Raw genomic sequence first — 18,516 nt, forward strand, 5'->3', positions numbered from 1 at the left:
AAAATAGTATAAGTTTCAACTTTATTCCAAAAGTAAGCGTGAAATTCCCAAACCTGAGGGTTGAGGCTGTTCGCAGTTACTAACTGCGAACATGTCAAAAAAGACAAAATAGTTGTTCGCAGTTATTAATTGCGAACAGTTATTTGACCTGTTTTGACCTGTTCGCAGTTAGTAATTACGAACAGCATGCTCCTCAAAAACAGGTCAAATAGCTGTTCGCAGTTAGTAACTGCGAACAGCTATTTTGTCTTTTTTGACCTGTTCGCACTTAACTACGAACAGCCCCAAACCTCAGATTTGAAAATTTTACGCTTACTTTTGAAATAAAATTGAAATTTATACTATTTTGTTTATTTATTTGATAAATTGTCTTATACATTTCAAATTTTCGGACGTTGCTGCCCATGATATTCATAAAAGGAAATAAAATCTAGTTGTTGAGCACTAGAACATTGCATACCTTGTTAACCCACCATCAGTAGCTTATATAAGAATTAGTGGGTCAATTTTGGAAAACAAAATTCTTTGACTTGTTGGGTTGATCCAAACTAGACCTATCGAATCGAAAATAACTCGATCTAAAAGTTACCGAACCAAAAATGACCAAATTTTTAAAACTCGCTTGTACGAAGGGTAAGTACGTCCTAAATAAACACGGTATTTAATTTTTAAAACTTATATTTTGAACCAAAAACTACGGAAGTGTTTGTAAAATAGCTTATTGAAAAATTTTAAATTATTTAAGTATAACTAAAAGGGTATTTGGCAAAATAGCTTGTTGGATAATTTTAGCTTATTTAAGTACAAATAGATGGTTGAGTGGTAAAACCTTTCTAATTCTATAATTTACTAAATTAACTAGTTGAAACTACATGTTATGAATAAACTAATTTTACGACAAGTAACTCTCACCGACGTGTTTAAAATCAGTTGGTCAAATCAGAAACCAATTAGTAAAATCAATTGATAAATTAGTCAGTTTAATCAGCTATCAACTATTGATTATCAATTATCAGCTATCAGCGGTTTTCCAAACATATCCATACATAACACAAGAAAAATAATACCTATCATATAGGATTCATATAGTTTATTACAGTCTACCAAGCATACATATAAAGAAAATATAACATATACCAATGTTGAATGTGTTCTATTTGTATAAGGAAATCAAGATTGTACAATCTTATCCTAGCCAGTCAAGATGTGGAAAAATAAGGTTGATGAATCTGTTCTGAGGTCTATGTGCTGTGCTCCTGTTGTGTTATACTCGAGCCTCGATGATTATTGTGCGTACGTCTCATACAAGACTTTTCTTCCCGCGAATCAACTTTCTAGCTTTAGCTACTAATATTGCTAAAGAACTGAAAAGGGGCTGTTCAGAAACAGGTATAAATTTAACTACAAAACCAATAGGCCATGTAATGAATGCAATGACTATACAAGCAGCCCATTGTGTCCAATCCAAACTTACTGTATTAGCAAAATCTTTCAAAAACTCGACCATTACTATCTGTAATATGATTGTTATTGCAATGATCCCGATAAAAATAGGAGTTTTGTGTATACGCTCGAATATATTTTTCTTCTCCATCCTTCTCGAGTTGAATTCATTGAAAACTTGACACAAAACGAAAGTGTTGAATATAAGAATATTCTTTTGCTTCGTATGCACGTTAAATATCGACTTACCTTTAAATTGTAGAACTAGCAGCACGGTAATCTGATATAGGGCTTGTGACAGAACATTCCGCCACATTATGTTGGTTATAAGCGGTTCTGTTCTTCCAACCGGGGACTTATCGAGAAGCCCATTAGTCGGGCGCTCAGTCGCAAGTGCAAGTGCCCCGAGTGTGTCCATTATGAGATTCACCCACAGTAATTGCACTGCGGTTAAGGGCACTTCCCCGGCTGATATTGCTGCTACGAAGTTGATCGCTAGGGCTGCCACATTTACTGTTAGTTGGAATTGGATGAATTTTTGTATGTTGTTGTAAACGCACCGTCCCCAGCTTAGAACGCTTGCGACTGTGCTGATATTATCATCGAGAATTATAATGTCGGAACTCTCTTTTGCTACCTCGGTGCCTTGGATGCCCATCGAAAGTCCGATATCTGCTTCTTTTAAGGCCGGTGCATCATTGGTTCCGTCTCCTGTGACTGCGACAACTTCACCCTTTTGTTTCAAACATTGAACCATCAGGAGTTTATCAATCGGAGATGATCTTGCCATTACACGTATTGTGTCGACTTTTTGCATTCGTTCTTCGTGTGTGTAGTTACGAAAAGTTGTTCCCTCGACAACTTCGCCTTCTGATTGTTGTGATCCAAGTATGCCACATTCCGCGGCTATGGCTTGTGCTGTGAAAATATTGTCGCCTGTGATCATTTTGAGTTTTACGCCTGCTCGTTTGCACACGTCTACTGCGTGCTTAACCTCTGGACGACATGGATCCTTTAGACCTATAATCCCCAACAGGGTCAAGTCTTTATCTTTAAGCTTTGGCTTGGGATTTTCCTCTGCATAGCCCAATTCTGTTTCCGACATTTCTGTATGAGCAAATGCAATGCATCGTAGGCTGCTCGCTGCCATGCCTTCGATTATTAGCCCGAGTCTCCTTCTCGTGTCTTCATCCATGTCGGATTTTATTCCAACAGAAGTATAATAGTATGAGCACATTGCTAGAATGATTTCGGCTGCTCCTTTCCAATGCACTTGGATAGTGCTCTCGAATTCCCTCTTGATCATCACCCCACTTCGTTTCTTGGTCGAGTTGAAGCTCTCGACTTGAAGAATCGAGCAACTTTTCTTTATCATTTCCATATCCATACCGAGTTCCTTGATTGCCCACGAAAGGATTGCTTTCTCGGTAGGACTTCCTGAAATCTCGGGCACCCCTCCATTGTAGGGTATGTATACCGCACCAGTCGTGTTCAAAGCAACTCCTTGTCGAAACAAGTCATGAACCATTGGAACGGTTTCTCGAAAGCCTTCTTGTTCACCAATCCAAGCCTTTGTGACTTGCATTTGATTCAATGTTAGAGTCCCGGTTTTATCAGTACAAATGACCGTGGCAGACCCCATTGTCTCGCAAGCCGAGAGTTTCCTCACCATCGCCTGATCTGCCATCATTCGTTTCATCGAGTATGCAAGTGTGAGAGTCACAGCCAACGGCATTCCCTCAGGGATTGCCACAACCACAATCGTGACTGCAGCAGAGATTATCCGAACCACAGAACTAAGTATCGTGTTAATATCCTTATTTCCGTCCTCTTCATTCGTGTTCCCTGTGAAGTACCTTACAAACAACACTACAAGAACGAGAAATGCAACGAGCAAACCGACTTTCCCTATGGCCGATGTCAACCCATCGAGCCTTACTTGAAGTGGAGTTTGCTCGGTTACATCTCGACTAATCGAGCTCATCATCGCCCCCCAAGAAGTATTCCTCCCAACAGACGTCACCAACATCCGACCATACCCATCACCAACTTTACAGCCCGAATACACAAATGGGTTGATCATACAATCGACTTCAATATGATCGCTTTCCCCTGTCATACTCGACTCATCGATCAGAAACGACTGCCCATCAATAAACAGTCCGTCTGCCGGGATCTGATCCCCAATCTTCAACACGACAACATCCCCAACGACAATATCAAAAATAGAAACGTGTTGCGGTCTACTATCCCTCACAACACGGATCATAATATTGTCGCTAATGGTCGACAGCTTATTAAATTGTCGGTCTTGTTTGAAGTTACTAACAGCGGTAATAACAACAACAAGAAACACCGCGACAAAAATACTTCCTCCTTCATACCACCCTTGTTTAATACCATGTAACTTAACACCAAACACTAGAGAAATAGCTGCACATACAAGAAGTATGATAAGGGTAAGATCCTTAAACGCATTCCAAACAAAGAAAACGAATCTCTTAGAAGGAGGCCTATTATAAGTATTACACCCAAATTTCTCTTTTCTCCACTTAATATCATGTTCACTACTCGAAATCCCACTCGTTTCATTCGATTGCAAATAAATTGCAATGTTTCGAACACCACCCATTGCTTGAAGAGCATCGATGTTCTTATCCTTAACGATTTCATCAACCTTTAATGCATCGATAGGCAGAGTTTGTGGACTGTTGGGCTCAGCATCAAGGGGTGCATACGGGTGTTGATGATGGCAATCAATACGTATGCTAGTGTTTTTGACGAGTGATAGAAATGCACGAATCGAATAGATGGCTGCACAAGCGTATTGCCATCTTTTCCTCGCGCTCATTTTGCTAAGAAGATCATATGATCTTCCATCCATTTTTTTGTTAGGAATGTGAAAAGAGGTTTTACGTGTTTTGGGTTAAAGTTTCTTGTATGAAATGTTGAATGTATAAGGGTTTATGGATTATTATTATAACCCCATTAGGCCAAGGAACTTACATAACAATTTCGTCTTGCAGGCATGTATCGTACAGCTTGAATATATATTTAAGTAAGAAAAAGATATCATTTTTCATGTTTGATTATATAGCTAAATGTTTTTCGAAAATCAAATTGAAGATTCTTGTGCGATTGATTTATGTTAAATAGGAGTATATGTTTAGGGACGAGGACTATTTTTAGAGGTGATCAGAAATGGTACGACAAGGACTTGTGTCTTTTTTTTTTTATAGAATATATAACATATTTTAGATTGACGAAACTTTGATAATTTTTATAGAATATATAATTTGTCTAAACTATTTTTATGCTCTCAAATATTTAATTCACCATTTTGACGTTTAAGTCACCGTTTAATTCATCAACTCTCTCAAATGTTTAGGGCAAATTATAAAGACAACAACCAACACTTAATAAGGGTAGAAACGTCAAAATGGTGAATTAAACGGAAATTGACAAGAATTTAACGCAAAATGTTACGACAGTTAGATAAGGCATAAATTGGATGCTACCACGTGGAATAATCTAACAAAAGTGCTACCATTAGCGTTTCATGAAAGTTCAATGCTACCATGTGAAATTTCCCATAAATAAATATAGCTTTGAGTTTTCATATCCATTTAATAAATCGAACACGGATCGTTACTTCAATAAAATATTTTGATTTATAATTTATAAACTTGACTCAACACAACTATTTATATTAAGCATATGATATACTCCTGATTTATCTAATTAAATTTTTATCATTGACAAAATCACGTAAGAACTGATTTGAATTAATTAGTGCAAAAAAATATTTTCATTACAAATTTACAGCTTCAGCTATTTTTTAAGATACGTATCTCAGTAAGACGATCTCAAAACAGAAATTAATATTTTCAGAATTTCCATTGGTGGGTTGTTTAACACGTCTATGAAGTGTATCAGACAGTGCGACCGCCCCATATTTTTTTTACAATTTTTACAGAAAAATGACATATGCATGATGTGTGCAACCAAACATGTAAACATAGAGAAAATTCTCAAATATTGGGATACATTGGTAGTTATACACAAGTTATCAACATTTGACAAACATAAAAAATTAGGTAATACTAACAAATAGTCTTTCGTGAATCCATAATACTAGTATATTGTAAGTCGAATACTATTCATATGCACGTGTAATGAACCAACTTAACTATTTTTTGTGTACTTTATGTTATATAGTTTGATATTATTAGCATTTTTGATCAAATGACTCGACTTGTAATTTAGACAGATTTAGAGCTAGATTATCCCTGCCTTTAAATGTGCTTTTTGATGCAAACACCTAAACACGGTTTGAGTATGGATAGTGTAAGTTTTTGCCGACAAGAGCATATTTGTTGTTAGCACGATCATCTAACACATAAATTAGCTTATCTAAATTAGCTTATCACTTTCCATCAAAATTTCTTTAACTACTATAACGTGATTACCTCAATTTGTTAGCTTTTTAACGTGAGTACTACTCCTTTTTGGCCAATTTCCCCATTCTCAAAAAAGTAAAAATAAATCAAAAAAATATTTTAATTATATCATGCACCATTGTTTAATTTCTCAAAAAAATAAATTAAAGTTATTAACCATTGGTTTTTATTAATCACTTGTCCCCGCATAACGTGGTTGAAGGTTAATAAAATCACCATCTTTAGTAAAATGTAAAAAAATTGTAGTATGTATTATAAGTAATTATTAGAGGTAAATCATTATTTGAGAAAGAATCATCATATCTTGTATCCCATTCATAGAAAACTATAATCAGGGTTTGAGGATGAGGGAAGAAAGACGGCAGCTCATACCCATAGAGGAGAGTGCGGTCAAAGAGTCTCTCGGCTCAAGAAGGGTCTTCAATGAAAAGTGAAACTTGCAAGTACTCGGAAGCCTACAACTTACAACCCACGTTGACCATGAATAGTAAACAAATAACTAAATATACACAATAAATAGAATACGTACAAATAACTAAAAATAAAGATAAAAGTAAGAAAGGTGGTAAAGAGCAATAAGTGAAGTCAAAGAACAGTAACAAACGGTGGGTAAGAGGAACAGTTTAGTAATCTAAGATCTGGATAAGGCGCCACCAACTGTCTCTATTCCTGGTTAGGTTTTTAGAGAGGTGAAATTCGTGCAGGTTCTTATTTGAAAAAGAGTATTCGATGATATTTAAATGTTAAAGAATATTAATATACGCTTTTGAAAGGTACATAAGTTATAGTAGGATTTTATAAAATTGATACTACTTAAAATATAATACGTATTATCTTTTAGTATACTAAATAGAACAATGCACGTGGAATATTACTATTCATGATAGCGGTTTAACTCAAGTTAAACCACTACAAGCTAGCTCATGTCCTATATTGAAATACACATAACGCGGAATATTTAGTGGTGAACGCAACACTTAAGATGAGGGTACGGTGGGTATAAACTAAAAAGATTAGACTATAGTATATTCGTGAGGCCAAAATTCATAGAAGTTATTATATTGTAAAAAAGGAATTTTCAAAAGGCCGTGAGGAAGATCTTATCCGACCGGCCTGACCCGGCCACTCTAGCTTCGTCGCCTATGAGAACACTACACGTGGAATAGGGTTACCGCCTATGAGAACACGACACATGAAATATGGTTACCACAGAAATTTTCAAAATTTCCAGCGTCTTTCGGTACCAACCTTGGTAGCAAGAAGGTTGTTGAGGTGTGAATTAAATTAGCATTTCAGGTACGTAGGGTTTTGCTAGCGGATGTTTGTACTTGGACAATTTTTAACAGTCTACAAAGCCAGCCGTAGACAAGGATAAGAAGGGTATGTGTTCAGGACTTACGAAAAAATAAATAAATTTTACCTCATATATATTGAATTTGAAATTTTGTGTGATTAAATCATACATTTAACCACCAAACCAAAATGATTTAGTAATAATTGTTATCTTATTCACTAATTATTGAATTATAAATGCACGATTATTAAACAAAAAGCAGATAACATCGACCTCTATTATTGATTTGTAACTTTTATTGATATTATAAATTTTATAATTATAAATATGTATTTTATAATCAGGGTCCATAATTTAACTTTTACCTTCAGCTTCTGAAATTTTAGGGCCGGTCCTAACAGTCTAACTAGGAAGTGAGTAGGTATCCAGATGGTAAAAAGTAGCAACTTGTACCGAATAGGCTCATTGTTCTACTAAAAACTCCACAACAGAGTGAACTATATAGACTTTAGTCCATTAAAATAACAAACTTACCATTTCTAATTATATATATATATATATATATATATATATATATATATATATATATATATAATCGGCAAATATTTCTATTTTTAACTTCTTAGATATGTTCAAAACGATAATGGAAATAATTTCCAATTATTTCATGCCCGGCCCATATGCCATTATTATTTCTTGCAACTTTGCATTGACTCCCTACTCGTATGATATTAATGATTTCACAGCAATTAATTTTTGAATATTCATTAGCAAGAAACTACCTTGAAGTTTCGCATTAGCTAAAAAACTAAGCAGTATTCAACGATAGTAAAGCAGCTTTAATGTGATTTAATTTAAGACTCCACTTCGTTTCAGACTTGCTATAACCTAAAGTCATTATTCTCTTTGGTTTTCACAACCAAAAATCTATTTATATGTCCCATTAAATTTGCATTAAAGAGAAAGTAACTTTTAAGAAAGTGCTAATTAATAAATAAGAAACATAAATTATGTGGATAAAATTAAAAGAGTTAAAATGTATAAATGAGATTAAAAGAAAATAATAGATCATTATCCAAATATAAAAATGATGCAAATTAAATGAAACGAACTAAAATAAAAAATCGAGATGGAGGAAAGTATGGGTGAAGATCTATGAATCAGTCCTAAAGGTCAATTCACTTCATCCACCAATATAGGAACAATTCTCAACCAAATCCATCAATCAAAATATTACTTCCCCAATTTCAAAATACTTGCAATATTTATTTTTTTACGCAGTTCAATACAATAATATAACTCATAATATATTTAAGTATGTATAAAAATTTATAAAAATTTAATATAATAATCTTTGCAATGAGACAAATAAAACAAGATTTCACTTGCCTATGTTTTGACTTATAAATTAAAAATCAATCACAATTTAAGAGTGACAAACAAATAGTGCAATATTTCTAATATTACAATTAATTTGAAACGAAAAAAGTACTTTATGTGTCTATTTGGAACATAAAAACTATGCACATAACATACGAGTAGCTTGTAAAACTGAAAAAAAATAATGTAGATGGAATATCAAGAAAAGGTAAGAATGGGAGAATTTTTCAATTCAAACCTGTGTCATAGTTGATACGTTTTCTAGTTCCCACATTAAAAGGTTAATTCGGCAGTTTAATTACTCAATAAAATGAGCTTTTGTTGCTATAAATTGATACATTTCACACTTCTTTTTTAATCTCCAAAAACACTATTTGCCTGATTAAATTTCTTAATATATCATCACCTTTCACATATTTCATTTTATAAAATCAAACTTTGAAACAAACCCATCAAAATTACTCATAATATACAAATAATTAAAATTATTAATTCATTAAACAATACTCAATCAAAGTTAAAAGTCAACTATGGATAAACCAAAAAAGACATAAAATATCAAAATGAAATAGAAGTAGATTAAATCAAGGGCAGTCCATTTTGATAGGAACTAATTAAAAAATGACTTTTATGGACTCAAGAAAATATTATTTTTCTTTACAAATTTTATTTTTCATATATACAAACTTATGTATATTATTTAAGTTAAATTTCAAAGTTAACAACAATGTCCAAACATAAATCTCGATAAAAATAGAAAATATAAAAGTTATTAAAAGTAAAGCCAATTCTAAATTTAGTAGAGCAATCTATAATGAGAAAAATAACAACTAGAAATATGATCATATTTTTACAAGTTATAGCTAATCACAAGACAACTCATAGTTGTTTATACTTGTTCCTTTTCCTTGATTTCTTATAAATAATAATTGGAAGGAAATTTAAACCTTTTTATCTTCTCAAACAATTAATTAGACTAATTATCGACCTATTCTTGATAAATTAACCTCTTTATGGTTCAATTTGATCAACATCACCAAGCCCATGACCGAAAGCCAAGCATCCGGTCTAAGCTCTCCTTGACACCCTTTGCAAAACGTGTCTCACACGCATTACTCCATAAGCTACGCCTCCTTTATAGATCAGACCCAAACTTCTACGTTCTAGGAACTACGGGAAATGTGTACATTGTTAACTTATCGACTAACCCTTCATGCACGTGCCCTGATCGCACCAACCCATGCAAGCACATCTTCTTTGTGCTGATCAGGGTCCTAGGGGTCTCACTCGATGATCCCCACCTAAGAAGGAAAACCCTGAAACCCAATCACCTGGATAGGCTTCTAGCCACACCTAGCTTCATAGTCTCTTTTGCAAGGCAAACTCTACGCGAGAGGTTCCACCAAGTATTCTTCCTGAATAAGGAGTTGGGTATCAATGCGGCTAGCTTAATGCCTTGTGTGGAAGTCGAGGAGGGTGCCATGTGCCCAATATGCCTCGACGAGATGGGGAAGTCGGGGGATAGGGCGGTGGCTTGTGGTACATGTAAGATTCCTGTCCATGAGGAGTGTTTGATGACTTGGGAGAAGACAAAAAAGAAAGGATTAACAAAGTGTGTGACATGTAGGTCACCATGGACAAATAAAGGTGATCAACAAAGGTATTTGAACCTTTCTTATTATGTTTGGGAGGATGAAATGTGCCCCAAATTTGGTGGAGGTAACAAAGGATGCCGTCATGAATAAGTTGTATTTCAATATCTTACTACTATTAGGTTCCTTTACAAAAAAAAAAAAAAAAAGTTGTATAATAGTAAGAAAACATAAGCTATTCTAAGTAGCTTCTATTTGTAACATTGGAAAACTCAATTATTAAAATGTGGATAGATATTGGCATAAGATATAGGGTGCATTCCACAGATTGATTTTTATAAAAAAAGTGTTTGACAAATAACTTTTAAGCCAATCACTAATTGCCTTATTTTAAAGTCAAAACGAAAAACTACTCTTTTTATTTGGTTTATCTTTTTGATCCACTTTATATCTCAATTTTCTGTATTTTTGTGACAGCTGACTTATAGCTAGTAAACAAGTTAATATTTTCCGTTGAGGAGCTTAGAAAACGAAAGAACTTTACATTGCCAAGCCATAATGGTAAACACAACATTCAGAGGTTTATGTTGCCCTCCTATTTAACAGAAGCACTTAAAACAATACTAAAGTTTGTATCAAGTTTATCCAAGCTAACTATCAAAACGCAGCGAGTTGCTCGAAGCCTCGAACGATTTCAGGAACTCTAACTACATGAGTACCGAAAAGAACTACGTACTCGTAAAAAGCTTCAAATGTGAAATTAATCTCGTCGTGGAATAACTCATATATATTCGACCTTGCAACATCCTTGGCTGTGAACTATGAGTACCTTATAATGGCATTCCCTCCGGAACGATTTTGTCTTTGATCCACATGTAAATAGGAACCAGTACGTAGTATGTTGATGCCAGCCCTCCGAGGATGAACCGATAGAGAAACACAAGTGGGTGTACTGGTTTCGCTACATCCTCAGCTTTAGGACCGAGCTGCGTTACATAGATTACAAACGAGGATCAAGACATTGAAACTTTGCAATCTAGACCTGAGCCTGCCTAGGCATGTCCGGGATCATTTGACTAAAAATCCTATTAATAATGAATTGTGTAACATCTAACACATAAAAATGAAAGTCTAGTTGAATTGGTACACGTGTAAAGATGAGTGTTTTGAACCACACTATACAGTTATTTAGGATTCGGCCATGACTCCTATTAGGGGCGAACCCAGAAAAAATTTATTACCTAGAACAATATTATATGACTGCTCATTGCTCTGGTATAATTAGCTAGAAACAGTTTTGTCAAAGCACATAGAAAGTCGTGGGTTCGAACACTAAATATCAGTTTAACATAATACTTTAATTTTCATGACCCGAGCCATGGCCATGCCAGCCCAGTCTAGATACACCCCTGATTCCTATGTTCCTAGGCACAAGTTGAGGTTCTTTGGAAGTAGAAAGTTTTGTTAACAGAAATCACTAAAAGTAGTATGTGTCCGAGTAACACATGTAATTACTCCTCCTTCCTCCCTTTAAGATTTTCCCATTAAAAGTTTTTTGTGGCCGGGGGCAATCTCGAAAGGATAGAGGGAGTATATCACTAGAAAAGTACATATGTGAAGATTCCTAAAAGGATATGCATTGGAGTACAAAATACATGGGAAATTGAATACCAATAGGTAATCCTCTTACAAATTCTGCACATCTGCACTAGTTACTCGGCCAAGAACACTCTATAGACTACTTGTTTATGCCTATAACACAACAATACCGGGAAACTAATCGCGGATAACTCTTCGACTCGAAAGTGAATTCAAGATACTAATATAGGGCGGGCCGAACAATCATCTTTCCACTTGTTATATGTCGCGTGATTCAATATTAATATGCGGGTCCCGGGTTATGGCCTAGGCAGACCCTTGCCTAGATTTCCAATGAGACGATCAATCTCAAATAAACTACAAAGTGAAAAGCAAGCCTCTATTCTAATTCAATGGACTCCTATACATAAAGAAGTACTGGAATAGAAAAAATTTTACCTGCAAGGGAGAATCTCCGGAGGCCGGTTTAACACCGGTTACAGAGCATCCCATGATGAGTCCATGACGACGAACTCCACGGTACCACTTAGGGCCAATCCTTTTTATTTGAACGTCCTTAAAACCTGCTTTTGTAAACCATTCAATATACTCTTCCTCTTTTGGAAAGAGCATCCAGACATCAGCAAAGAAGCGAGACAGCCAAAAGGTTGGATAAACCGGGCCAATCAAACAAGCTTTCCCTCCCAATTTTAGCACCCTGTATGCTTCCTTTATGCCTCTTTGTGGATCAGGCCAGTACTCAATACTGAGATCAATCGTGCAACACAACAAATTAAATCATGCTTTCCAATTGCCACGACCGGAAAAAAAAAATCAAGAAAATTTTCAAACTAAAGTATGGGTGTTTAACAAACGGCTAATTAGCTGGTAGCTGATAGATAACTGATTTCATTGGCTGATTTGACTAGTTGATTTTATTAACTGATATGACCAGCTGATTTTGAGTTCGTTGTTATGAGTAACTTGTTCAAAAACAGTTTATTTATAACAATAAGATGTTTGAATCAGCTAATTTACCAAACATTAGCATTGGATAATTTGATCAACCAACCCTCTATTTGTGTTAAATAAGCTAAAATTACCCAATAAGCTATTTGTCAAACACCCCTAATACTTGTACATCCTTAAGACCTCAAGGTTGAAAATGGGGAGAGGCAATTCTTAAGCTTGTGATGTACTCTCTCTGTGCTATTAAATTTGCTACAACGCATATAAAAACACTCACTTTAAAGATATATTACAATGGTAAATTCATTTAGAATACATGTATACAATCCCTCAACTTTCTAAGCCCCCTAAAAGTTAATAATTTCAGTAAGCCTTGACTCTTGAATCTTGGTAATTTATACTTCCATATTCATTGTTATAACAAGGAAAAATGGTTTTGGAAAGCAAATACACAAATCTAATGAGAATTTGAAATGCTTCCCAAATATTGTAGGAGTATATCAATGCCATACATCCCAATGTTTTATTTGAATTGCGAAGCCAACTTATATTTCATTCAGCAATCATTTACTTAGGAACAGAATGTGGGCTATCCATGGTCGTTAAATATTAGAATGAGTAGTAGAGATCGTCTAGTCGTGTGCAATGAAGACCGAAATACACCTACTAAAGTATAAGGCTGAAACTCTAAAAGCCTAGAAGAGGAATAGAGATAACACGAGTGAAAAATGACGAGAAAAATTGAGATATGCAAGTGCATTACGTATATAACAATAGAATACACAGAGATAATCGTTGAAATTGATTTTCCCGACTATCAGTATTAGATTGTGCCGAATAAAGTATAACCTTTGTAACAGATAATCTCTCATACATAATTAAATGTGGCGGATACCATAAATTAGGATTAATTTTCTACAATTGTTGGTGTGTGCAATCCTAACTTTTACAGGTTAACAGTAAAATTAGCATGTTATTTGCAAAGATGATAAACAATACATCAATCAACATCATTATCATTATAGACAGTGTATCTAGCCCATAAGAAATTATGATTAGGGTCTATAAAGAGAAGAAAGGCAACAAACTCATATCCAAAAAGAAGAATATAGCGAAAAAATCTTTCGGCTCCATATAAACAATACCTCAATCAGCAAGCACTCAAAATCCTATGCACACCAATACAAGGAGGACATATCACATTACCAACCTTAAATATAAATCACATCACATTATAGGCACAATTACCAATAAACAGAACCCAAAAAGCACCCATCTTAATTCAAATTATACAAAAAGTTAACAAAAATTGAGTTGTTCCCTACCCTAAGTTTGCTACAATTCACATGTTTATATGTTCCACTTATTCTTTGCCCTCTCCTTAGAGGGGTACATGTTCCCTACCTTACTCACTCCCCAGACCTCAAAAAACAAGTCCCCTACCTTACTCACTCCCCAGATCCCAATTTGTGAGGGATATTAAGTTCTACTTAATTAGCAAATTTAAAGGAACAGACGAGAGTATATTTCATTCGGGTAAAATAATCCCTACCACTCTCTTAAATTCACCTTAAACACAAAATTTCTTAAAGATTTTTGTCAATCACAAAAGTAGCAAATTCAGGGGATGGATGGATATACATTTGTTATTCACACAACATACATAAGAAAACCACAAATTAACGCACACTCAAATTTCTTGCACAATACCTTCCAGCAGACACATATCTATCAGCATAATCAGTAGGAAAAGGAAGATCTTCAGCATCACCTTCAATAATTCTACACTCTTTCAAAGGCTCCTTTTTCTTTGCCTTAGCAAGTTGATGTGGTGATTGATCCAAAATGGTAACATTTTTAGCATCAACATGTTTAACAATACCCAAAGTACAAAACCCAGTTCCTCCACCAACATCAACCACTAACATATTCCTATCATTCAAATCTGCCGGTTCCAAAGCTTCGTCTCTCATTTCTTCAGTCCAATGCCCAGGATTTATAATATGGTCATAAATAATTGACAAAAACCTATAAAACCAAAATGCTTCCTTTTTGTGTTGTATAAATCTGGGTTGTGATGCAGGCCTTGAAGCTGAAAGACTACATTTTGTGATTAGGGTTTTTGCCCTTAAATTCTTAGAGCTATGACCCAAATTAAATGAGGGAAATTGGTATTTCCCATAGAAATCTGACCCAGAAAATCCCAATCTATTTGGGGTAGTTTGGCTTACTAGGGCAAGTTTATCAGCACTAATTAGCATTGAACAAGCCATGAATGGACCTAATGATGAAAACCCAGATGAAGATTGAGGGTAATTAACAATATCCAGAAGCTATTTTAATGGATTGAAGTGTTCTGAGAAGAAAGGTTTGACCTTTTTCTTCAAAATAGAAGAAAAAGACAGAAATTTTACCAATAAGAGGAAGAGAGGGAAGGAAAGGGGTTGTATAGAAGGTCTAAATAAGCACCATAGATACTATTCTATGGTCTGAAATGATACAGAGTGGCCCTCTCTATCACTTCATGGCTGAGAGACTTCACTTTGTACCCACCCCCTATTTGTCAAATGTGATTATGTGATAACTCTCGAACAAATTGTATTTTGACAATACTAGTATAATTCAAATTAGGGGTTGTTTCATGTTTGGCAAATTAGAATGGAAATTGATAAACTTAAAAATGAGATTTGATACTAGCTCAATAGATGTGGTTTTTTCATTGGATTTTTGGAAAATAATTTTTTTTTTTATTTTAAAATAGAGTAAATTTGATATTTTTTCATTTGGTAATAATTCACAAATTCATGTCTGAAACGGTCTCATCGTGAAGCATGTCTCATATTTGGCTTAAATAGCCAAATAATAAAAAGTATGAGCTTATAGACTTTTTATTTTAAGGTTGTCCCACCGTAAGACGATCTTATATAAGACGGATTGTGCATAATTCACAAACCAACAAGTCTTGTATGAAACCGTCTCATCGTGAAACGGGACCATGCAAATAGCCCAAAGTTAAACTTACATTGCAGTTCACTAAATAAAAACAACCTTTTTCATTAAAATTTAAGAAATTTAATATTGGGTCAAGCTATATTAAACTGCCTCACGGTAAGACGATACTAATAAAGAATTTGTCTTCACAAATAGATCAAACTCAAAATGAGGCCAAAGCCCATAATAAAGCGCCCAAAACACACAAGGCCCACAAGAACATACAAGCAAAACCGAAAATCGAAACCCACCCTCGATGAAACATTGAGCCAATCCACTCCTCATAGAAAATTTAATATCATTTTAAAAATTAGATATTTAATTATATTTTCATACTGTAAGTCTTGTATGAGACCGTCTCAAAGAGAGACGGGCTCATACAAGCAGCTCAAATCATTTATATTTTAAAAAATTTAATTTAAAACTAAATCTGAGCTGTTTTTTTTTTCAATAAATTAGAATTTGATCAGTTCATATTAAATCGCCTCATGCTAAGAGATTCTTAATAAAAAAAATTCAAACAAATTTAAATTTTTTGTAGAACACGTGGAGTATAAGCATAAATAAAACCATTGAAGCAAAGAGTTCATTGGCTAGTGGGCTTAACATTTTTTATGCACCACTCTAAAACATATGACCTCATTTGTGGACTTAACTTACAATCTACTGGCTCAAAGAGTGTCTTTACTTGTGGGCTTAGCTCGAAAGGCTTCAATAAGATTTTGTGTCAAGTTTCAATAAGATCATATCAGAATCTTAATAAGAATGAATCATGATTTTTTATAATAAATAATACATTTTAATACTGGGTTATAGATTTGCATACAATTTTTAGTGCGTATTTCTTATACTGCCACGTTATTTTAAAAAAGAGTGAATCTCATTGAGTGTGTATGCAAGTCAACTCTTATTGTTCGTGGGTTTATGGGCCCGAGACCACAAGTGCCCCCGTTGTACGCACAATTGAGCCATGGGGTGACTATGTGACCAATCGTCATGGCCAAACATGGTATCTGAGAGCCAAATGTAGTTCTTGAATATGATGTGACTTACATGTGAGGATGAGTATTAAATACTTCAAATGTAAGGAAGACTATACCATATATCACTAAAATAATAGCTATTAATTTGAATATAATGCTTGGTGGGTAACCCTTCTACTAGTACTATCATATGATTTGGAAAAAGTGAATCTCATTAAGTGTGTAAGTTAGCGTTCATTACATGTAGTTTTGTGCGTCCAAGACCACAAATGGGCGAATGGCCATGGGTTGTCCACACGAGTGGATCCATTATGGATCTGAATCTCTTAATTAGTGAAAAACAAATTACATTTACATCATAAATTCTTGTGAGAGACCATCTCTATTGATTAGCCCATAAAAAAATGTAGATTAAGAGTAGGCATTAAATTTTAATGGACTAAATTTAAGAGACGTCTCTCAAAAAGACGGTGTACAGGAGATGGGCTGAATTTACGTGAATGTAATATTCCATTCTCTGACAAATGATCATGAAACTCTAATTTGTGCCTATCATTTGGAAGGATGGAGTGATGAGGTCTCTTAATAAGTAAACCTATCATGTGCTAAAGTTCTGCAACATTAGCTGATTGTAATTAGTTATGTCTAGATTAACTGACAAAATAATTAATTAGCTGTTTACTAATCTAATCTTATCTTCTTATAATTATTTATTTATAATTACGTTAATAAATCTGGATAATGCCTTCACCATTACCGGACAAACATGCCAACATCTATCATACACCACTGTTCACTATATTTACTTAAGTAGGTTGGATTGAGATTAGAAATTTATATAGGATTTGAAAATGACTGATAGTTGATAGTAAGTAGTTGATTGAAATTTTTGATATAACTGTTTTATTTTTTTGGGTTATTGTATTTGACCCAACATGATGAATTGTCCAACTTGTTCAAATCAGCTGACCAGGGCCGATTCTTAGGCTATATATCCAAGGTAGCCGATTGTTTATGGCTCTTAGAATAAAGGAGCCTCAAATATTAAATGGTGTTATTTAGGCTCGTTTAAGCAATATTTTTTAAGTGATTTGTTTGTAAACCTTTTTTATATAATACTTCTATAATGTTAAAAAAGTACATTTTATCTTGAATTATTTTTTATCTTGAAGTGAAATTTTTTTATCTTTTAATGTAGTAAGGGGCTCCATGTTAAAAGACACCGCAAAAATTAATAGAATCTCCAAAACCTCTGCTCCGTCCTAGCAACTTATTTTGCTGCAATAAGCTATCCGATTAAGCTAAGTTATTGAAAACTATTTTTAGTTGGTTTGGTAACTTAATACTATTACTAGCTTAAAAATCCCTAATAGACTAAAGTTATATATATATATATATATATATATATATATATATATATATATATATATATATATATATATATATATATATATATATATATATATATATATATATATATATATATATATATATATATATATATATATATATATATATATATATATATATATATATATATATATATATATATATATATATATATATGATTAAAAGTTCATAATAACCACCTTGTAAAATATAAATTTTACTTATAATGACTTTAATATTGTTTGAAATATGGAAAATTGTGCCAAGTAATATTTTCATTGGTGAATTCAGGATATAATGTACTTAATTAACTTTTACTTTCATTTTTTAATTGTTATAATTGTATTTTTAATAAAAAAAATACAAATTGATCTTTAAATTTTTATATAAAATTATTTCGGAGCAACAAAATATTAACAAGCAAGTAGAAGTAATTT

General features: G+C 33.8%; 3 protein-coding genes across 3 annotated transcripts; 1 reads left to right on the top strand and 2 right to left on the bottom strand.

Moving 5' to 3' along the window:
• Positions 1-1,030: 1,030 nt before the first annotated feature.
• LOC130800248 (calcium-transporting ATPase 12, plasma membrane-type-like) lies at positions 1,031-4,516 on the bottom strand. The gene has a single exon (XM_057663704.1). It carries the CDS (start codon positions 4,325-4,327, stop codon positions 1,301-1,303), a length of 3,027 nt encoding a protein of 1,008 aa, XP_057519687.1. The 5' UTR covers positions 4,328-4,516; the 3' UTR covers positions 1,031-1,300.
• A 5,074-nt stretch (positions 4,517-9,590) lies between these two features.
• On the top strand, positions 9,591-10,322 carry LOC130800123 (uncharacterized). The gene has a single exon (XM_057663478.1). The coding sequence runs from the start codon at positions 9,591-9,593 to the stop codon at positions 10,320-10,322; it is 732 nt and encodes a 243-aa protein (XP_057519461.1).
• Positions 10,323-10,691: 369 nt separating this feature from the next.
• LOC130800249 (2-methyl-6-phytyl-1,4-hydroquinone methyltransferase, chloroplastic) lies at positions 10,692-15,419 on the bottom strand. Its single transcript, XM_057663705.1, has 3 exons — positions 14,427-15,419; positions 12,207-12,513; positions 10,692-11,155 (listed from the first exon to the last, which is right to left on the bottom strand). The coding sequence occupies exons 1-3, from the start codon at positions 14,987-14,989 to the stop codon at positions 11,000-11,002; spliced, it is 1,026 nt and encodes a 341-aa protein (XP_057519688.1). The 5' UTR covers positions 14,990-15,419; the 3' UTR covers positions 10,692-10,999.
• Between the last annotated feature and the right edge of the window lie 3,097 nt (positions 15,420-18,516).

Source organism: Amaranthus tricolor, chromosome 14 (genome assembly GCF_026212465.1).
Source record: "Amaranthus tricolor cultivar Red isolate AtriRed21 chromosome 14, ASM2621246v1, whole genome shotgun sequence".
NCBI classification, from domain to species: domain Eukaryota; kingdom Viridiplantae; phylum Streptophyta; class Magnoliopsida; order Caryophyllales; family Amaranthaceae; genus Amaranthus; species Amaranthus tricolor.